General features: G+C 34.1%; 1 protein-coding gene across 7 annotated transcripts in view; it reads right to left on the bottom strand.

The window, feature by feature from the left end:
- KANSL1 (KAT8 regulatory NSL complex subunit 1) overlaps positions 1-23,932 on the bottom strand; it is a 185,133-nt gene that overhangs the window by 133,269 nt on the left and 27,932 nt on the right. For all 7 annotated transcript variants that reach the window (XM_074260971.1, XM_074260972.1, XM_074260970.1 and 4 more), the window contains one exon: positions 3,721-5,092. In XM_074260971.1, coding sequence (XP_074117072.1) covers positions 3,721-5,009 — 1,289 coding nt within the window. In that variant the 5' untranslated portion in view covers positions 5,010-5,092. The remainder of the gene's footprint in view (positions 1-3,720; positions 5,093-23,932) is intronic.

Raw genomic sequence — 23,932 nt, 5'->3', positions numbered from 1 at the left:
CTGTCCTGATATATTAGAACCAGATGGTAAAATAGAAATCAAAAAAATCCATCATATCCTGAACGAGATCCCAAAATTAAAACTCCCACGGATATTAAAGCCAAATTCCAGAACTCCTAGGTCAAGAAAATATTGCAGGCATCCAGAAAGAAACAATTCACGTATAGTGGTGCCAGAGTCAGGATAACAAGGTTTAGCAGCTTCTACATTAAAGGTATCAGAGGGCTTGAAATGTGATATTCTGGAGATCAATGGAGCAAGAATTACAACCATGAATCACTTACCCAGCAAAACTGACTACAATCCTTCAAGGATAAAAGAGGACATTCAATGAAATAGAAGGTTTTTTAAGTACTTTTAATGAAAAGACAGAGCTGAATAGAAAATATGACCTTCAAACACAGGACTCAGGAAAGGTAATCAGGAAAGGAATATCCTAAGAACTATTTAAAGAAGATTTATCTGTTTCCATTCCTACATAGGAGGATGACACTTATAACTCAGTAGAACTTTCTCTGTACTATAGCAGTTAGGAATAGATTTAGACAAAGGAAACAGGTATGACTTGAATGTGAAAGGATAATATCTAAAAAAATAAAATCAAAGGGTGAGATAGGAATGTAATGGGAGAAAGGGAAAAGGAGAGGTGGAATGGCATAAGTTATTTTCCATCAACAACATTTAAGATCATTTAAGAGCCACACTCCTTTCCCACAACACAGAATGAATTTCCAAAGTCAAATAAACTTAACCCAAGCAGCTAACAATACAATTATTTTGCTATTTAATCTCCAAGAATCAAAGTCAACAAAATTATGCAAGATATTATAAAACTGACAAAGCAAAATGAATCCTCTATTATATGGTTTGGGTACTACACATTTCCACCATGAAACCTTCCCAAATATTTATTACAAAGACAAAAGAAAATCTATTCACAGAAATTAAGAGACCACTTAAGAAGTAAACACAACTAAATATTATCATACAAATCTTCATGTTTGTTAAGGCATAGAAAGAAGACAAAATTTTCTCATTATTTTAGTAAAGAAATTTCTTTAATCCTTAAATGTCAGTGAGAGTTAATTTCATAGAACTATATATTGTGAACAGGCAAAAGGGATAATATGGATAATATATGATATATATATATGATAATATGGATATGTTCAAGAATGTATTCTTAACATACTAAGGATAAGGTTAGGAACACTTACAATTTGTCTTCTGACTTCTTGTGTATGCCATTAACTTAACCAAAAACTAACAAACAACAACAACCAAAAAAAACTTAAACCAATAACTGCAGAGATGAAACAGGGCTTATTATGAGAGTCAACAAAACACTATGATCCACCCAATCAGATTCAAACAAATTATCTTACATGTAACTGGGGAGAAAATAAAATATTAAGTTAAATTAGGGGAAAAAAAGAGATAGTCTTTCTGTATACCAGTTTCCAATGGACTAAACCTATAATAAGATTCCTTAATAGACATAGGCATCCTTCTACCATGTTAAGACTCCCTTTCCATTCCTCAAGTTTCAATTTCTTTGTGTAGTCACTCTTCTTGCTTTTAAATTTAAAAGGAGTTATCAGTCATTTGATGTTCACTCAGGACTTCATTCCCCTTTTAATTCTGAAATTTTGTCTGAGAATACCTTGATTCTCTTATAGAGGGTAAGATGGGGAGTGTTATATCATTTAGAATGTGGTGCTTCTGTTCTTCTCTTTCACCTTTATTTCTATTTATTCCTTTGTGTATTTTTAAAATTTCTCTCTCTTTTTTTTAAAGTTCCATGATTCAGTATTTTTATTCCTGTTTTCAAATAAAGTAACTTCTACAAATAGAATTATGTTTTTAAAGTTATTTTTACTCACTAACTTGCTGAAATAGAATTTATATAGTTACAGAAAATAATGAGTGCCAAAGTTAACTGTCTTCTAAAAATACACAAAATAGTAGCCCAATCTTTGCTAATTTGTTTTTACCCTATAAGACCTAAGGGGGCACAACATTATTAATAGTTTTGATGTTGTGTCTTTTCTTCAAGAAAAAAAAAAAAAAAAAAAAGCAGGCCTAAGTTACATTTTTTGTTATGTCATCATCCATATACATCTTAGATAAAAAGAGGGAACTTGAAAAGGGAACAAGTGAAAACTTATCCTACTCTGATATAAGATTTTTTTTGGATATAATATCAGATCCAATTTTTTTTCTGGTACACACACATATTCAGATTTTTTTACCTAATCCTGCATATTTATTCCATCTATCCAAGAATACAATAATTATATTTTCAACAGATTGTAGCCTCAAAGTTGATCTATAAATTCTTTCATCTGTTTATATCCTATAACCTATTCTCAACCCTTTACCAACCAAAGTTATGATTATATTCTGGACCTCACTATCACTCAGAAATGTTCCACTCATGATTAAGAACTGTCCATTTTCTTTACAGAATCATAATTTGCATCATTCTATCTAATTTTTATGCCATATTCTGGTTAGACATATTATTTGTCCTAAGATCTCCAATATGTCCAACCTTTCAGCACTTTCCCAGGCCTCCTATTGGGGCTAAATTTTTCTCTCTTCTAAATCTCTGACTTTAACCCTACTCAGTAAAAATGCAGTGCAATGGATAGATCATTGGTTCCAGAATCAAAAAGTTCAAATTCAGGCCCAATCACTTATTAGCTTTGCAACCAGGAGCAAATTACTTAATAATCTCTACTTCTTTTAATCTGGCTTTGTAGTATGAGAACATAAAGGTGACCTCAACAAGGGGAGAGACTGCATTCTTTCCATATGAATTGACACAAAATTAAGCAATATGCACGGTAACTATAATGAAAAATATAAAAAAATAAAAAAAAACCTAAACCAAATGATATGAAATCATAATGACTAAGCATGACTAAAAAGATATGATAATGCACTCATTTTTCTTTGCAAGTGAGGGACTATAGGTATGAAACAATACATTGTGTCAAACTTAATTGACATGTTGGTTAATTTTGCTGAATTTTTCTTTTGTTCTTCTGTTTTAGGGATTATTCTCTACAAATTTATGAATATAACTGGAAAATTTAAGTGATTATAAAAATAGCAAAACATAAAAAAGGTTTTTATCTAGAATTAATGGAAAAATCTTATCTAATCCAATTCTTCATTCAGCTAAAATTACTGCAAATAAGATCTTTCAAAAGTAGAGTAAAATGAAATTTCAAATAGAAATGCATCATTTTATGCTATCCATACCCAAAGAAAGAATTCGTGTTTAAATACAGATTGAAGTGTACTTTTTTTTTTGGTAGGGAGGGTCTATATTTGCTTTCACAACATGACTTTTGATGGAAATGTTCTGCATAACTTTCACATGTGCCTTCTCAATATGGAGGAAGGGAAAGAACCTAGAACTCAAAAGTTTTAAAAACAAATGTTAAAAATTATTTCACATGTAACTAGGGAAAAATAGTAAATTTTAAAATACATCACTTTAGACTTTAGCAAAATTTCACATTACATCTAGAAATACCTTATCTCACAAACAAGTAAATGTATGTACATAAATCCCCTAAAGTTACTTATATGTTCTAAAGTCAAGATAATGGAATTTAGGCATTGCAAAAATACTAAAACAATTTATCCATATTGAATTTATAACTAAGAACTGTCATTTTTTAAAGTATTAAGTTTGTTAATACTCACAGTGGCACATGACGTTGTTCTGTATTAGCCTTGGCCAGTTCTTCTTCCTCGATGTCTGACTCCCCTCCTGAGCTACTGTCAGTGACATCTGAATCAAAGGCCTGTTCACTGGACTTCAGATTAGCTGTGCTACTAGCTGTAAACCTCTCCAATTCTTCTGAAATAGAATCACTTTTCAGAAAACTACTAAGTCCTTCTGAAGTAGTAGTCTCACTGGCAGCTTTCCGCAAGGCAGCTTCAGCCTTCCGGGTCAGCATTAATTGGCTACGGTGCCTCAAGGATTCCAAGTTTGGCAGTTTGCTTAGAGTCTTCTCCAAGAACCCACCCAGCTGATGCTGTATATGTCTCTCCACCTGTTTGGCCTGCACCACCTGTAAGCGCTTTTGTAGCCTCCGAGCACGACTCTCAATGTCTGCCTGCCGTCGCAATAATGCTGTTGTCCTCATATCAGAATCTAGAGAACTAAAAACACTACAAGGCAAGGGAGATTTCTGCCCCTGTGTCTTGTTACTCCCCAAATTGGAATTGGAGTTTGTGTCAGGTGATAACCTACTCTCTCCACTGCCCCCCTGAAGTGCCAGCTGCTCCGTGGAATTTACGGAAGATTTGTTTGCAGTGCTATTATTGCTAAACATGTGCTCAACATCAAGGTTTCTATGTGGAAGAGTTGTATTGGTCAAACCCACCTTCAAGTCCCCAGGTTCAGAACCCCGAACTTCAACACCCTGAAGAGTAGATGAAGAAAGAGCACATTTTCCCCCATTGAGAGAATTGGAATTATCATGGTCAGGATTTGCACTTTTAGTCAATTTCTTGGCCAACCCATTTACAGGCGCTTGTGGCAGAGTTGGCTGGCCACTTGTATTCATGGTTTTTATATTCTCTAAGGAAAACTCCAAAACTGGCTGTCTCCCCAACAGCTCAGCTCGAAGTTCAAAAGACTGAGATAAGAGAGAATGAGATTTAAGGACTGTTTGCTTGCTGAAGACCCCTTGCAATTTCAAAGATTCTTTTGAAGGAACAGTTGCTACATCTGAGCAGAGATAAGATGCCACCAATGGCTGCAGCTTTCCCAAATCTTCCTTGGTTGGGTTGTTTCGGAAGTCTAAACTGGAATCTTCTGTTGCAATGGCTTTTCTTTTGGTTCCGTTGGCAGCAATAAGGATATTGGTGTTGCCGTTATTCTCGGCACTGCCAGGAGATAAGGTGGAGGATGGGGGAGCCAGCTTGAACCGGATATGGTGAGCTTCAGCTGCTGCATCAGTGAGAGCGGGCGCCATCGCAGCCATTCAGCACAGAGAGACAGGGAGTCCAGCCTCTCCTGTTGTTGAGGCCAGCTCCACGGCCCCTTACTATGTTGCCAGAGGATAGTCTGAGAGAAAAAAGGAAGAACAGAATTAGTAAAATACATAGAAGGAAAAAAATTATGTGAAACATTTTCATAATAAAACCTATTGAAGAGGGCTTGAAATCTAATTTAGCTTATTCCTCTGCTCCTGCTTATGAGTAAAAATAGAATATTCCAATTCTACTTGTTTTTTTTTTAAATTACCGCCCCCTCCCCCCCATGGTTCTTCCTCCAGTAAATGGATAAGGTAAAGAGTATCAGACACTATCACAAGTCATGACCAAATTCAGATTTATCATTTCTATGTGTTGCTTCCTCCAGTGACCTTTTTTCCTACAAGCCAACTACCTCAGATACTAATCAGCAAAGTCTAAATTAAAAAGTCACTCTCCCTAAGGCTATATGTACAGCCTTCAAACACATATTATTTATTCTACTGCATAGAGAAGCAGCCTATTTCCCCTCTCCTAAAAAATTATCTAAGGGTCAAATTTTATATGTAAATGTAATGTGCTAAAAACAGACATAAGATTTTTTAAATAGAGCACCAGCCCTGAAGTCAGGAAGTCCTGAATTCAAATCCGAACTCAGACACTTAACACTTCCTAGCTATGTGACTCTGGACAAGTCACTTCTTAACCCTAATTGACTCAAAAAAAAAAAAAAAAAGAAAGAAAGAAAAAAGAAAGAAAGAAAGAAAAAGAAAAGAATTTTCAAGTGAAAGATTGTACTTATAGACTTTTGTCTAATATTTTTGAAAGTCCTAACAGCAACATGTTTTTTTCCACAATCAATCACATTTTATCAAGGAAATATCAGTAGAAACCCTAGAACAGAAAATCATTTTAGCTAATTTTGTTGAGAATAACAATAACATAAAAAAAAAAAGTCAATTGCTATGAATTACAGTGATATACAACTTGCACTCAAAAAGGCAAGACTACAATCTATCTATATAGGATAGAGCTAATTCTTCAGAAAAGCCAAGGATAAGGGATCTTATCCAAAAGATTATCACTAACTGAAGCAAACACCATTGTTCAAAATAATTTACTAAACATTCACAAATGGTACAAAATAAAGATGTATCCATTTAATAAATAAGGGTGGGTTTTTACTATTTCTAATGGAACACAATGCCCAAAAAGACTTTTTTTGAAAATGGACTTCATTTAAAGAGTAGACTATTCAGGCCAATGTTTTTACATACAAAAACAATAAAAATCTACATATAAAAAAAAAATCCAAATTGTGAGAAATTCTCAAAGTACAAAAATGATATTCCAAATAGGAAAATATATGTGATAGCCTATTTCTAACCCTCAACCAACACATTTTTTAACTGAATTTCACAATTTAAATAATTCCATCCCCAGAATGTGAGGTCAAAGTCATAGAAGCACATAACCATTGCTTTAGAATTAAAGTCATCTCCAAAGCAGAATACACATAACAATTTATTGGGACAGAAGAAAGAAACTAATTTATATACAAATTGAGGCTGCCACTTTTATTAAGCCTATGTCACAAATAAAGGGTCCCTAAAAGAAGTATTATAATCAAAGGGAATATTGATGGTTGTGCCCTCACAAATTAACTTTCAAAATACTACAACTAACCTCAGTTTCTCTTAATTGCCTAATTAAGTGGATTTATGGATATTTAGTTTTAACCATCACCACAAAGGACAAACTCAATCCTGCAAAGAAACTACAAATTGAACACTAATAATATGAAAACATGGTTGGGTTATATCAATAATACAAAAGATGATACTGTCTATATTATTTTATCAATTCAGTGTCATACTCAATTACTAAAACATTAAAATGTATCTGGAGAAAAAGGTCAAAAATCTCAAAAGCAATGAAATAAAGGAGGCAAGAAAGAAATCTGATCATAGCTAATCTCAAACTACTCTATAAACAAGTCAGTGATAATCCAAACTATTTAGTACTGATTATAAACAAATTTTTTTTTTGATAAATGATACATTAAATAAAGAAAACCCCACAATCAATAAGAGCAAAGTGATAAATTCAAAGACTCATTTGACAGAAACTACTGGGAAAACAGAAAAGCAACCAGGCACTAAATAAGGTTTAGACAACTATCTCATACCACAGACCTTAAGTTCCAAATAAATATGTGGTCTGAATGTTGGACATAAGAGTAGCAGGCTTGGCTTCAAAAAGACCCACATTAAAATCCAGCCTCAGACACTTACTACCTGTGTAATCCTGGGCAAGTCAGTTAACATGTCCAAGTTTAAAACTCAGCTTCCTCAATTGTAAAATGAAGATAATGATATGACTTACTTCCCAGGACTAGATTTCTGAGTTCTAAGCTGGCCTCAGATGTATATAAACAAAGGATTTAACCTCTGTTTGCCTCAGTTTCCTCAACTGTAAAATGGCACTTATTTTCCAAAGGTTAAAAGGATTAAAAGGGATAACATTAATTGTAAAATGGTTAGCACAGAGCATATTAAACATTAAGTCCTAAGTAAATGTTATACTATGTTTACATACTAAAATACTACACCACAAATGAAGAGACCAAACAAGGGATAAATGAAATTTCAGGGGATAAAATAAGCAATTGGGAGCACATAAAATGGAAATATTTTTGCACAAGTAAAATTAATACACTTGAGAATTTTAAAAGAAATAATTAATTGTGGAATACACAGCAGAAAACACTGATAAAGGTTTGATATTCAAAATATCTAAGAAATTCGTGCAAAATTTAAAGAAAAAGAATTATTCCACAATAGGTAAAATGGTCAAAAAACAGAAACAGGCAGTCTTTAAGAGAAAAAACTTAATCAATCTCCTTATGGAAAAAAACGTTACAAATCATATAAAACTAACAAAAATTAAAACATCAACTTTGACCACAATTAACAAAAAAAAAAAAAAAAAAAAAAAAAGAAAACTGCAATTGTTAGAAGGTCAATGGCAAGAAAGGCATAATTATTGGTAGAGCAAGTGAATTTGGCCCATACATACTTGAATGCAATTGGAATTAAAACAAAAAAAAAGCTAGTATATTGTGCATATATTTTTACCCAAAAAATGACACGATAATGTATCTATCCACTACCACCACCAACAACAACACATTAGAGTAAAAGGACTTAAATGCACAAAAATAAAATGGTGTTTTTTTTTGTTATAGTCAAGAACTGGAAACAAAATGGGGGGGGGGTGGCCCAACAATCAGACAACAGCTGAAAAAATAAGAGTATGTCTTTAAGTTTAATTCTACAACAAGAAATTTTGAAAGGGATGGTTTCTGAGAAACCTAGGAAGACCAGTATAAAGAGATGTACACTAAACTAAGCAGAATCAGAATAATTTCTACAATTACTATAAAAAGTTAAAGAAAAAAAAAGAAAAAAAAAAATCAAAGATTTAACAACTACCAAATTCAATGACTAATCAATTCTAGAAGACTAATAATGACTAAAAATTCCTTTTAATAAAACAGGCAGCCTAATAAGGAAGCTATTACAATCATAAAGGTGAGGAAGAGTAAGTGCCTGAATCAGTGGTGGCTGTAAGTGGAGATGGAATGGATAGAAGAAAATGTTGGAAAAACTTTTAAAAATCAACAAGAACTGCTTAGATATGTGGAATGAAGGAGACGAAGCCAAGATGGCCAAATGAAATAATTCAGTGAATTTCTCCATCAAACTAATCTAGAAAAAGAAAAAGACTAAATCATTATGATGAAAAAAAAAAAAAAATCACAACTCACAATTAAGGAGTTTGGGGGATACTAGGAACAGGTCAAGGCAGGAGCACTGAGGAAGAAGCTGAGTACTAGGGCAAAGGAGGTCTCTGACCTTTACTAGAGTACTGCAATAAGAACAAGTACACACTGGCAGTTTTGTTATCTACTGCACAGTTTGAGTTTACAAAAGCAGAGTAACAAGGGACGTGGGTTATCTACGGAAAAAGGAGAAAATTCAGATGCTGCCAGCAGTGTGGTTCAGATCTCAAGGTCAAAACAGATTCTCATTTCTAGCATCTAACCCAGCTTGCAGAGGAATAACCAGGGCAGACATATGAGACGGGGAAATCTTCAGAAAGGGCAATCTACAAATCTGCCTCTATGAACCAATAAAGCTTTACAGCAGGCAGGCAGGAGTGGAAAGGGACAAATGAGTTCAGAACTTGCAGAGCTCAACCTAGGGAAGCAGCCAACAGAATTTGCCCTGAATCAAATCACTTTGGGAGCACTCAAAAGTTTGCAAATCCTGCAGAATATCAACTTGGGGGGGAGGTGGAGAAGACTTAGAAATCTACAAATTAACATGATCTATGCTATATTATATTAAATTTTTTGGTTAAATATTTCCCAATTATATTTTAATTTGATTCACAGGCACACAGAAGTTTTGCTAGCCCCATGCCATTGAATCTGAAACCTCTGCCTCAGAAATATTCCTGAGATTCTGGAATAAACATAACACTAAAGTAACACAGATTAGCCTAGACCTAGAGTGGCAGAGACCAGACCTAACAGCAAATCCCAATTCAGGAAGCAGGTAGAAAAAACTCCCAACAAACCCCACCATAGTAAATTATTATGATGAGAGAGACCCTTGAGTAACAAATACCTAAATGAAAATGAAAATGAAAATGACTCCAAAATAATTACAAGCAATGTCTCAGAGAAAAACTCAACCAGAATTCTTGGAAGGAAGCAAGTTTAAAAAAAAAAAGAAAGAAAAAGAAAGAAAAGAAAAAAGAAATGAGAATACTTGGATGGGGAAGAGGAAGGAAAAGAAATGAGAACTACAGAAAAAAGAATTAGAAAGGAAATTAACAGCTTGGCATAAGAGGTACAAAACTTTATCCAAGCAAAACATTTCCTGAAAATTAGAAAGAACCAAAAAGAGAAAAAAAAAAAAAAAAAAAAAAAGTCAATGAGTTACCTAGAAATATTAAAACCAAGTTAAAGGATTAGTGGGGGAAAAAAAAAAAAGAGTCTAAAGCTTCTCATAGCAAAGACAATTGATCTGGAAGAGAAAAGGAGAAAAAATGTTTTAAATGATTGGACCCTCTGAACTACAAGTCTAGAAAAAGGGTATAAACACCCTATCTCAAAGAATTTTAACTGCCCATCTCCTCTTAGATCCAGAAAGTAAAATGGACATTGAAAAATTCTGATTCCCCCTAAAAGAAACTCCAAAATAAAAATTCCTAAGATCAAAGAAACTCAGCTTCCAAAATCCAAGGAACACAATACTACAAAAGCAGTCAGACAGAATTCAAGGAACTGAAACAAACACAATTTAGGAACCACCACAATAAAGAAACAGAGAACTTAGAATGTGAAATTTCAGAAGGTAAAAGGATAGGGACTTACAAAGCAAGAATAAATTGACTGACAAAACTGAGTAAAATAATACAGAAGGAAATATAGATTTTTCAAGAATATTTAGAAAACTTTGAAACATTCTTGATGAAAAGACCAGAAATGCATAGATACTTTGAATTTAAAACGCAAGAAAAGGCAACAAGAATTAATAGTAGTAAGGAACTAAAGGAAAAACTATTTACATTTGAATATAAAGACATGAGACCTCCTTTGATCCCCATCATCTCAAGATACATAAAGAAAGCCCAATTATCGACAAACCCTACTTCTGTTACCTCTTAATCTCAATAAGAGAGAGAGAGGGAGAGAGAGAGAAAGAGGGATAGAGGAGAAGGGGGCAGAGATGAAGGGAAGAGAAAGGAGAGAATCAAAACAGATTTACAATGTACAAAATTGTTATGGTCAATGGTGGAAAGGTTGTAGAAAAACAAGCATATTATTTACTGTGCATGGAGTTGTGAATCAACTTTTCTGTAAAGTAAATTTGGAATTATGTTAAGAAAGTGAATAAAATGACTGCTACCTTTGATTCATATGGGATTTATGTTCTTCAGAAATCAAAGGAAAAAGTCCCATAAAGCATCAAAATATCCAAAGGAGTAGAGTATTTTAATGTAGTGATGAACAGAAAGTAGATTAGGGAAAGAATAAAGTAGAATATATATGAAGACAATGGAATGTTACTACTATATACTATAAAAAAGCAATAACTATGAAATGCAGAAGCATGGAAAAAAGTATGAAGTGATACAAAGTAGAACCAAGATAATTATGTGTATATGACTACAATGATGTAAATAAACAGAATAATCATCACATTGTTGGTGGAATTGTGAATAGATCCAGTCATTCTGGAAAGCAATTTGGAACTATGCTCAAAGTTATCAGACTATGCATACCCTTTGATCCAGAAGTATTACTACTGGGCTTATATCCCAAAGAGATTTTAAAGAAGGGAAAGGGACCTGTATGTACAAGAATATTTGTGGCAACCCTCTTTGTAGTGGCCAGAAACTGGAAACAGAGTGGATGCCCATCAATTGGAGAATGGCTGAATAAATTGTGGTATATGAATATTATGGAATATTATTGTTCTATAAGAAATGACCAACAGGATGATTTCAGAAAGGCCTGAAGAGACTTACATGGACTGATGGCTGAGTGAAATGAGCAGGACCAGGAGATCATTACATATTTCAACAACAATACTATATGATGATCAATTCTGACAGAAGTGGCCCTCTTCAACAATGAGATGAACCAAATCAGTTCCAATAGAGCAGTAATGAACTGAACTAGCTACATCCAGGGAAAGAACTCTGGGAGATGAATCACTATATAGAATTCCCAATTCTTCTATTTTTGTCCACCTGCATTTTTTATTTCCTTCACAGGTAAATTATACACTATTTCAAAGTCTGATTCTTTTTGTACAGCAAAATAACTGTATGGATATGTATAAATATATTGTATTTAACTTATACTTTAACATATTTAATATGTATTGGTCAATCTGCCATCTGAGGGAGGAGGTGGGGGGGAAGAAGGGGAAAAATTGGAACAAAAGATTTTGCAATTGTCAATGCTGAAAAATTACCTATGCATATATCTTATAAATAAAAAGCTATTTAAAAAAAGGAATAATCATAAAAAAAATTAAGACGGGAATACTAGGGAGCAAAAAAAGACCATGAACTATAAAACAGAGCATTCAATAGTGTCCCACTACCAAACTTTCTTATTTCTTACAAAGGACCTTCTTCCAGTTTTCAAGATTCAAAACCTTAATACAGTCCATTTTACTCAAGATATCTAATTGATTAAGCAAATCTTATTGATTAATGTCACTTACAATGGAACCTTTCCCTCTTTACTCAAGAGGCTACCACCTATCTTAGTTGAGATACACATCATCTCTCTTCCAGATTAATTTCAATGGCTTTCCTAACTGGTCTCTCTCTCTTAATCCCTCAAGTGTCTTCCCACTCAAGAGCGGTCAAAGTGATTTTCCTAAAAAGTAGGTCACTTGTTTCTTCAATAAATTTCAGTGGCTCCCAATAAATTTATTGTCTCTAGAATTAAGTGTAAATTTTTCTTTCAAAGCCCTTTGCAATTTAGCCCCAATCTTTTCTTCCAAGTTTATAACCTTCACTTTTATCTTTTGATTTCTGCTATTACCTCATGTTTTACCTTTTATCCTAATGGCTAACTTCCTAGAAAAAAATGTGCTACACTAAGTACCTCCACTTAGTCTTAACTCTCCACAATCTAAAGTACTCTCTCCAAAATTACCATTAATCTCTTAATTGATATATCCAATGGCCTTTTCTCAATCTTCATCCTTCTTGACCTCTCCACTTTCTGACACTGCCAAATTGCCTTTCCCCTAGATAGTCTCTTCCCTTTAGGTCTTCAAGACACTATTCTCTTCTAGTTTTCTTTCAACCCAATTGCTCCTTAGTTTCCTTTGCTGTATCTTCATCCACATCACACCTGCTAACCTTGAGTTCCTCCCCATAGAGCTGTCCTGATCCACCTTTTCTTCCTCTATACTATTTCACTTGGTAATCTCATCAATTCCCATGGACTCATTCGCCTCTATGCTGAGGCATCTCAAATCTATACAGCCCTAACTTCTCTCTTCTCTTTGACATTTACAGCCCTTCAATAATTACATTTTCAGTCATGTTACACTTTATACTTCTTTAATCCTCCTTGCCCCTCCCCTTTTCACATACTCTTGATTCAGAGACACTAGTCTCCCTGCAGTTCTTTACATTCCCATCTTGGGTCTCTAGACACTTCTTCCATGCCTGGAATACTTTCTCATCATCTTTTACTCAGTGAATTTTTCACTTTATGAGAAAATTTTCCAACTGCTAATGTTCAATGCAGCCTTGTATTTATTTTGTCTTTATTCTGCATGTCTCCATCCATATATTTGTAGACAGGATAAAATAGAATACATCCAGAACTACTATTGAGTATCACTGAGGACAACTGCCAAAACCTAAACTTCACAACCTCCAGAGCCTTGCTAGATCTACCTCCTTTCTCCTGCATGTTCTATAACTTCCTTTTCAATGGCTTCTTCCCCTTATCCATAAAGCTGTTTAGAATTTTCCAAACAGAAAAGATACTTCTTCATCCAGCTATATAATTCCATAATGTTCTGATGGTAAATTTAAGAAAAGCTGTCTTAGGGGCATCTAGTGGTGCAGTAAATAAATACCAGCCCTGAAGTATGGAGGATTGGAGTTCAAATGTGGCCTCAGACACTTAACACTTCCTGGCTGTCTGACCCTGGGCAAGTCATTTAACCCCAAACACCCACACAAATAAATAAATAAACAAATAAACAAATAAACAAATAAATAAATAAATTATTTTTTTGATGTCTTGAGTTGGCTGTCTTTCATCCCCTTGCCTCAAATGTCACTCTACCTCCTTTTTTTTCATCTCCTGAATTCCTATCAGATCTGAAAAAGTCAAATCAAAAGGCACTCCTCTAACCATGAAGTCTTTGTGATACTTCCAGTATACAATTAGCTTCTCTACGGGGAGTTACAATATACTCTGGTTTATAATTCTCTTATGTGCTTATCACATAATATTGTGGTTATAGTTACCCATTTCTCATATCCTAGTGCCTAAATACTTGTTAAATGAGGCATGCATCATTCTAAAAGACCAAAAGGAAAGTAGAAAGGGAAAAGGAAATGAACTTCCTTTAAAAAGGATTTAATTATTTCCAATGGTGAAAGGAGATGATGATGAAAGCTAACAATTATCTATCCTTTTTACACATTTGATTTTGATCCTCACAACAACTCTGGGAGGTAGATTGTTAGGATTCTTACAAGGTGCTAAGTCACTGGAATGAATAGACCCATAATTATCTAATTTAGCATGGTTCACTATGACTGATCTGACCCTACTAGGAGATGTCATGGGCCAGAACTTGAAAGAAGGTACTGAGAGGAATTGAAGAGACAGTGATTAAATCTAATTTAGCATTGATTTAATCCTACAACAAATAATGGTTTCCTCGAGATATAATGATTGGTGTATACTCAGTGTGGGACATATAATCAAGAAGCTCTGAGGACTTCAGAAGAACTTCAAGGGAACCTCAGGAGATTCAGAGTCAAGATTCCTTCCCATTTCCACCTTTGTGCTGGCTGGAGACATTTAGACAACAGCTCTTGGGAACCAAGGAGAGAGGAAGGCTTCCAGAAAACTAGCCGAGCCCCAAGTGAAGGAGATAAGATTTTGGAATAGACAATAAAGGAATTGCACTTTAATTCCTAGCTGCATTTGGGACTATTGAACTGAACTGAAACTAAGGCTGGCTCCAGAAGCTTCCCAGGGGACCTGCTCCCAGACAATTTAAGAGATTACAATTTAGAGAACAGAATATTTTAAAAGATACTATATTTTCCACATTTTACATGAGGAATCTGAAACAAACAGATGCTAATTTGCCAGGATCACACATCTATTAAATGTCTAAGATTCAATTAGAACTCAGGACTTACTGACTCTAGATCCTACATTATATCCATTATGCCATGTATCTGCTTCTACACTCAATGAAGAATATGAATTTCAACGCTGAATTAAGACCTCTCTATTCCAATATCCTCCCTCTGTAAAATGGAAACAATAATAACATCTACTTCCCAGGGTTGCTTTAAGATTCAAATATGAGAATATACTATGCTCTACTTAAAGCACTATATAAACCTATATCCCTTCCACATCAAGGGAGTTGGGGGCACAGTAACCCCAACACCCAAGAAAAAAATTTTTTTTAATTTTGACCCTTTCTTCATACAAAGAAAAGTCTGAATTTTTTACTTTGCTTACATTACCTTATTATAAAACTGGATTCATACTATACATGTATTTTAAGCATTTCTGAATGTCTATACTTTTTCATGTCTGCAGATTCAATAGTCACTCTCTATCACCTATTGAATGCCCCCAAGCATCATTAATTCAACATATTTCAAAGCTGTCTTTCTCCCAAAACTCCATTTCAAAATCTATCATCCAGGTTCACAATTTCAGATAGATACACAGATATAGATATATATTCTCTAATATTGACTTTCCTTCACCCACAATACAGTCTCTAAATTTTATCAATTCTATCAGTATTTCTCAAATCTTTTATCATCATATTTCCCTAGTTTAGGTACTCTCAATCACCTTTTGGCAGGATTAGGATTACTACAATATCCTTCTAACTAGTCTCACTCCCTTCCAAGTCTTCTCTTCACTTCAATCCAGCTTCTACATAAAAGCCAAAACAATTTTTCTAGGATAGGTCTGATCATATCACTTCCCTAATCAGTAAGTGTCATAGGCTTTCTATTGCCTTTAAATCACATATAAATGTTTGCCTTTTGAAATCCTTCACAACCATGTCCCAACCTGCCTTTCCAATCCTGTTACACAATTCCCATAATTTAGTCCAGCTGTCTTGTTCCCTCATATACAGCACTCCACTTCTAGGCTACATGACTTTTTACTAGTTGCCCTCATGCCTAGAATGCCTATCCTTTGGTATCTATTATTCCCTTCAAATCTCAGTTCAAGCAAAGCACCACCTTCCACATGAAGTCTTTCTGATATCTCCAGCCTTTAATTACCTTTTTAAAATTGTCATATAATGATATATGTACATGTTTAACCCCAAAAAGAATGTGTTAGAGGACACATATTGTTTCCTTGTTTGCCTTTGTACCTCCATGATCTAGCAAATTGCCTAGCATTCATTAGGCACTTAATAGATGTTTGCTGAATGACTGGGGGGTGGGGGGAGTACCAACACCAGAAATTCATTAATTACCCCCAATGCCTACATCAAACAGGCATTTTAATAAATGTTGAATGAATGATATGATCAGGGAGATAGCCACTGCCTCCTATACAACTAAGTCTGCTTAGAGGAAAAAAAGCAGCCAACAAATTCAAAAGAAGTCAAGCAAAACTTTAAATATGTACTCTATCCATGACAGTTTATTAATCCCTCACTTTATATAATTTTATCATTAGAGTCAATATGATATAGTAGCAAATAGAAAGCCAGCCTTGAAACCAAGACAAATCTATACCCCATTTCAGTCCTGAAGACTATGTGATTTGAGTTAAGTCACTGTACTGCTTATGCTCCAAAAACAAACGTAAGACTAAAAACTACAAAATGCCAACCTGCACAGGTTAAGAAGTCAAAAGTTTAATTCCCTATATTAACTTTGCTTCATTTTCTTTATATTTTTAAATAATTTATTAATTTTATAATTATAAATTTTTTGACAGTACATATGAATGGGTAATTTTTTTTTTTACAACATTATCCCTTGTATTCACTTTTCCAAATTTTCCCCTTCCTCCCCTAGATGACAGGCAATCCCATATATATTAAATGTGTTACAGTATATCCTAGATACAATATATGTATGTAAAACCAAATCTCTTGTTGCACAGTAAGAATTGAATTCCGAAGTTATAAGTAACCTGGGCAGAAAGACAATAGTGCAAACATTTTACACTCCTTTCCCAGTGTTCCTTCTCTGGGTGTAGCTGTTTCTGTCCATCATTGATCAACTGGAACTGAATTTAAAAAAAAAAAAAAAAGAAAAAGAAAAGAAAATATCTTCATACAATATCGTTGTTGAAGTGTATAGTGATCTCCTGGTACTGCTACTGCTCTTTTCACTCAGCATCAGATGATGTAAGTCTCTCCAAGCCTCTCTGTATTCATCCTGCTGGTTATTTCTTACAGAGCAATAATATTCCATAACATTCATATACCATAATTTACCCAACCATTCTCCAATTGATGGGCATCCATTCATTTTCCAGTTTCTAGCCACTACAAAATTGCTTCATTTTCACAACAGTTAAATGGAGATTACAGTAATATCAGCTCTAAATGTACATTCTCAAATTTACACAATCTAGGGAAAATATTGAATCATTATAAGCCATCTTTTCTTGTTGCTATTGAATCATTTCAGACATGTCTGACTCCTAATGAGTCCACATTTGGGGCTTTCTTAGCAAAGATACTTTAGTGGTTTGCCATCTCCTTTTTCAGCTCATTTTACCGAGGAGGAAACTGAAGCAAATAGGGTAAAGTGGCTTGCCCAGGCACATGTGTCAGAGACCAAGTTTGAGCTCAGAGAACGCTTTCCTGACTTTAGGCCTGGCATTCCATTCACTGTGCCACCTAGCTGTCCATCTTATCTTCACATAAAAAAATCCTTTCAACAACTTTCAGAGTAGGCTAATGAACTATCAAAATGAATCTTGTAAAAATATTCTTGTAAGATGAACTGATGCTAAGTGAAGTGAATTGAACCAAGAGGTCACTGTACACAACAAGAAAATTATAAGACAACCAATTCTGATGAACATGGTTCTTTTCTTTCTTTCTTTCTTTTTTTAAACTTTAAAGCTTTTTATTTACAAAGCATACACATAGCCAAATTTTCAACATTGACCTTGCAAAACCTTCTGTTCCAAATTTTCCCCTCCTTCCCTCCACCCCCTCCCCTAAATGGCAGGTAATCTAATACATGTTAAGTATGTCAAAATGTATGTTAAATCCATCATATGTGTACATATTTATACCGTTATCTTGATGCACAAGAAAAATAAGATCAAGAAGGAAAAAAAATGCGAAAGAAAATAAAATGCAAGCAAACAATAGAGAGAGTGAGAATGCTATGTTGTGGTCCACACTCAGTTCCCACAGTCTTCTCTCTGGGTACAGATGGCTCTCTTCATCACTGAACAATTGGAACTAGTTTTAATCATCTCTTTGTTGAAGAGAGCCATGTCCATCAGAATTGATCATTATATAGTCTTATTGTTGCCATGTATAATGATCTGGTTCTGCTCATTTCACTTAGCATCGGTTCATGTCTCTCCAGGCCTCTCTGAAATCATCCTGCTGGTTGTTTCTTACAGAACAATAATAATATGCCATAACATTCATATACAAGGGGATTCAAGGCATTTCCAATGGTCTTGTGATGGAGAGAGCCATTTGCACCCAGAGAAAGGGGACTGAGTATGGTTTCCAACATAGTATTTTCATCTTTATTGTTTGCATTTTGTTTTCCAATTTTTTCCCCCTTTTGATCTGATTTTTCTTGGGCAGCATGATAATTGTAGAAATAGAAGAACTGCACATGGTTAACACATAATGAATTACTTGCTGTCTAGGTGACGGCATGGAGGGAAGAGAGAGAAAAAAAATTTGGAACACAAAGTTTTGCAAGGGTGAATGTTGAAAACTATGCATGCTTTGAAAATAAAAGGCTTTTAAAAAATTATTGTAAAGACTGAAAATTGTTATTTATATTAGTTTATTAATCCTCATTATAATAATTGCTACCTTAAATAGGATGCCTCAACAAGGGGAAAAATAATTTCATGACCATATTTTTACCAGACATCTAATACCTATCACAAGTACAACTAGAAGTAAAAGCATAAGCTGCATGGACACATAGATTCTCTCCTTCCTGAAAGCCAAAAAAAAAAATCCAGTGATAAAGCATACCAAGTATCTATCACTATACCCAGAGCCTATTTTTAAAAATATTTTGATAATGGTATTTCAAAATAATTTCCTTTATAACTATTGTTTTTTATTTTATGCATTTAAAACTATTACTCTGAAGAAAGTAGTCTGTACGTAGTGTCAAAGGAAAAAAGGTTAAGAACCAAGCTCTACAGAAAACTAGCTTTTATTTCTCAGCCAAAAAGTTTCCAAGACAAGGATCAGGGATTGAAGGGATAAACCTATCTCTCTTGTACCTAGTAAAATAGGGTCAAAAGCTCTAATGTCCCACAGGGAAAGACTTAGGAATGTATTTAGACAAGTACTTCCACCATACCATACCATACACCATACTATACCATATCATACCATACCATTACTAGGAACAACAGTCACAACTAAACAGCAAAGTACAGATTACAGTGTAGATTAAAAAGCATTGGACTGATGGCTCTGAGGATGTGTGACATGAGTAAGTTTTAATATGTCTATTTAATTTAATTACATTTTAATTTCTATTCAATATTTCCTACTCTAGGGTGGGAGGTTAAATAAATTTTTATTATATATTATAAGGAGGTTGGAGAAAAGGGAAGATGGGAAAGAGAAAATGGAAACAGTACCACAAAACATGTAATTAATTTTATGAGATATGAGCAAAGAAAAGTTCAGAGAAGGAAGTTCAGAGAAAGAGATTACTTTGAATTGAGAGAAAAAAAGCATAGGAATAGCACATGAGTTTGAGAATAGGTAGAATTGGGGGCAGCTAGGTGGCGCAGTGGATAGAGCACCAGCCCTGAATTCAGGAGGACTAGAGTTCAAATCTGGTCTCAGACACTTAACACTTCCTAGCTGTGTGACCCTGGGCAAGTCACTTAACCCCAGCCTCAGGGGAAAAAAAAAAAAAGAGAGAGAGTAAGTAGAATTTCACCTGGCAGAAATGAGGGATGGTATATTCTAAGTAGAAGAATCAGCACAACAACACATAGGAGCAAAAAAGTACAAGGCTGGAGTAAAGGAAACATGTAGTAAAGCAGTAAATAAATAGAAAATAGAAAATTAGTAAAATTAGTAAATTTAATAAAAAATTAGTAAAACAGAAAATTAGAAAAAATTAGAAAACTGAGACAAGGCCAGGTAAAAGAGTGAGGTAATATGATATATGTGAACACAAAGTTTCATATTTGAGGAACTAGTCAAATAATGATTCTGAAATTTACCACTTTCTTCATCCATAAAATGGGTGGGCTAGACTAGATGTTCTCTAAGGTCTTTCTATGATTCCATGGCACTAAATGGCACATAAACCATCTATCCAAATTTACTAGGCTATTACTAAAACAGGAGACATGAGTAGTCCATTACCAGGGCAATACTTTAAAGATTTTTCAATTGCATAAGACCTGCCAGAATGTTTGCGGCACTGACCAAACCTTCAAAGGCCCATACTAAGATGAAACAGAAAAGTATACTTTTTTTTTTTTAAATAATAAAACCATTATAAGACAATTTAAGCATCTTCCATACACACTGCATTACAGGGGGGAAATTTATTGTTTTATAACAGAGAATTTAGAAAAAATTTTGAAAACCATAATTCATATTTCAATTTCATTTTTTACCTAGAAAAGGCAATTTGGCAATAAATTTTATTTTATAGATGAGAAAACGAGAAAACTGACCAAAAGGATGCCTTGTCGGTTTTCAGAAAACAGGTGCTTTGTTAATAGGCCCTTTGGTAAAATGGGCTGCCTCAAGAGGTCGTGGGTTCCCTCTAGAGGACTGTAGGAAGAGTGGATAACCAATTCTCTAGGGTGCTGTAGAAGGGATTCTTTTTATTCAAGAAAAAAACCTGGACAGAGCCTCTAAGCTTCCCAACTCTCTGACCCTAATACTTTATATCTGATAAAGAAGCAGTGAATATATTTTGAGGGTCACTATAAACAATGGGGTTTATGAAAATTATATATACATATATATAAATAAATAAAATCTGCCATCAAAGTATTAAATGAATTTAGGGGTAAGGGAAAGAAGCAGACGTTGATTTGGATGAGTGCAGTAATACAAAAAAAAAGGGCAACAGGTATGGAATATAATATATGCTGATATATTTGATTATTTTTCCTCAAATGTTTTTCTTCTTCTCTTTTTTTAATCACTTGTAACAGGGGAATAGATTGCTGTACAGAGAGGAAAGAATGACATACACAAAAATAAATGTAATGTAAAAACAAAAGATAGCAACACTTTTTAATTAAAAGAAGTAACAAGGTCCTGAAGCTATGGCAATAAGGCAAAGAACTTTGTTAAGACACTAAATGAAATTCGAAGAAATATAAGGTGCAACAAATAAAATGAACAATGTAATTATTTTAGAGAATGACATCCCCAAAAAATTCATTTGGAGGGAATTTAATACCAGTCCTGGAAATTCATCAAAATTAGTTGTTTCTGATTAAAAAGAAAAAGAAAAGACAGAAAAAAGAAAAGAAAGCCATTATAATTAACCAAATAAGCAGGAAATAATTACCAAAAAGTAACATTTCAGTGTTTGATAAATCTAAGACCATAGATCATTAGAAAAGGACTCTTTTTTGATTGGGAAATGCCAATTGATCCAACCATTCTAGGAATCAATTTGGAATTATACAAGAAAAATGATTCAACTATCCTAGCATTTGAATGTAAGGAAGTTAAAGAACTTATACTAAAATATTCATAGCATTTTGTGGTATAAATAACTAATCCAAGAAGGGGAGGAGAGGAAGAGGGAAGGAGGGAGGAAGGAAGATAGACAAGACACAGAGACAGAGAGAGAGGGTGTGTGTCCCGTCCATCCATCCTGGAGAACAGATAATAAAAAGTATCTTCCTCCTGGCAGAGACAGGAGATACAAAGGGAATTCTACTACTTGATCAGTGTTAGCAATTATTGCCATATATTTAGCTTCATTATTTGTCTATATAGAAATGAAAAAAGGGAAGTGAGGTAGAGGGGGAGAGGAAAAATGCTTTTTCCCAGAAATGACTGGTATAAAGACAGAAGGCATGAATATAATTTAGTCGGAGTTGGATATTCATTTCCTCACTGTTAAAACTGTAATCTGGGCTCTCATTACTACATATATCTAAGATTACTACTGCTAAGTGTCTCTTTTTCTAGTCTTAACCCTCAACTAATCCATCTTCATTTTGATACTCAAATAATTTTCCTCAAAGACTTTTTTTCACCCATCATACTTAAAGTTAAATGCCTGGTAAGGGCTCCTTCCAGGCCTACTTCATAGGTATTAGATCCCAAAGATCAGCACTTCTCCCTATTTTTTTTTTTTTTTAACAAATTTAATTAGCTAGCACAAAAAATTAGTGGGGCCTGACCACCTGCCTATTTCCCATAGTATACTACTCCTAGATGTCAAAAATTAATGTTTGCCCCCAAACCAATATATTTTTTCCTGACCATCTAGTCTATTACTTAAAAACAATCAAAACAAACAAACAAAAAATATTCCCCTGGTCAACATCATTAGATTAAAAGCTGTAAATTCAATCTATTCTATCTGCCTAGCATTTTCTTTCCATTTCTCAAACTACAACTTCTATTCAAACTAGATAAACTATTAAATGAACCCAAAACATATTGGATAAATAACTTTCTAAGCCTTTGCCATCCCCTTTTACTTCAGTCACATTCCTTTAAGGGACAGGGACAGGAATTGGATGTGTAATTTCACTGATATGAGGAAACTTCCTTTAATGTAGATCAGTATTTTTCTACAACTTAAAACATTGAGAACTGTAAAATGCTGAGGTTAAGTGACTCGCACCAGATCATCTATCTGGTCCAAAGACCAGTGCACCAAACTGCTTCTTCAAATCCTAGCTATTCCACAAGAGAATATACCTTCCTCTCCTTTCCTTTTCTAAAACAGTAACCTACAAACTTGATTATGGACCCCCCCTCACTAAAATTCTGTTAACACATATGTTCCCAAAAGAGATTTATGTTTGTAACTATTATGTTCAGTTGTTTTAGCCATGTTTCACTCTTTGTGACCCCATTTGGAGTTTTCTTGGCAAAGAAACTAACAGTAGCTTGCCACTTCCTTATCGAGCTCATTTCACTGATTTAGAATTGAAGCAAATAAGGTTAAGTGACTTACCCAGGGATATATAGCTAGTTAAGTTTCTAAAGCCAGATTTGAACTCAGAAAGTTAAATCTTCCTTACTTCAAGCCTGAAGCTCTCTACTCTCTGAACCATGTTATCTGTCCAAAAGTACATATATATATATATGATATATAATATCCACAAAATATTTTTTTAAATAATTAGGGACTAGAACTTTGATTTCTCAATCAGGGTGTGCTGACACCTTTTACTTATTTATATGCAGTTTCAAACCAAATCAAACCCCTAAAAAAACAAAAACAAAAAAACACTTTTTTTTAACCAGTTCAAGGAAACTTGAGTTTGAGCTACTAGAGCTGCTGAAACATTAAAGGAAAGACAAGTGGAACTCAGGTTAGGTAAGGGACTGCCCATTTTTCTAAAGAACAAAAATACATAAAATGGGGAAAGGAAAGAGAAGCTATGATAGAGAATAACATTCTGAAATTGGAGTTGGAAAAAATAAAGAATTCACAGGAGATGCAGGGAAAAAAAATTTGTAAATTAGAAAAGGTTTAAAAAAAAATCACAGGAAAGTAGGATTTCTGAATTGGAAAAGATAAAAAAAATCTCAAGAAAATAGGATTTCTGAATTGGAAAAGATAAAAAATTCTCAAGAAAGGATTTCTGAATTGGAAAAGATAAAAAGTCTCAAGAAAATAGGATTTCTGAACTGGAAAAAGAAAATAATTCTCTAAAGAACAAAAATACAGCTAGCTT

This window comes from Sminthopsis crassicaudata, chromosome 4 (assembly GCF_048593235.1).
Source record: "Sminthopsis crassicaudata isolate SCR6 chromosome 4, ASM4859323v1, whole genome shotgun sequence".
NCBI classification, from domain to species: domain Eukaryota; kingdom Metazoa; phylum Chordata; class Mammalia; order Dasyuromorphia; family Dasyuridae; genus Sminthopsis; species Sminthopsis crassicaudata.
This window is presented reverse-complemented; position numbering and strand designations above follow the sequence as displayed.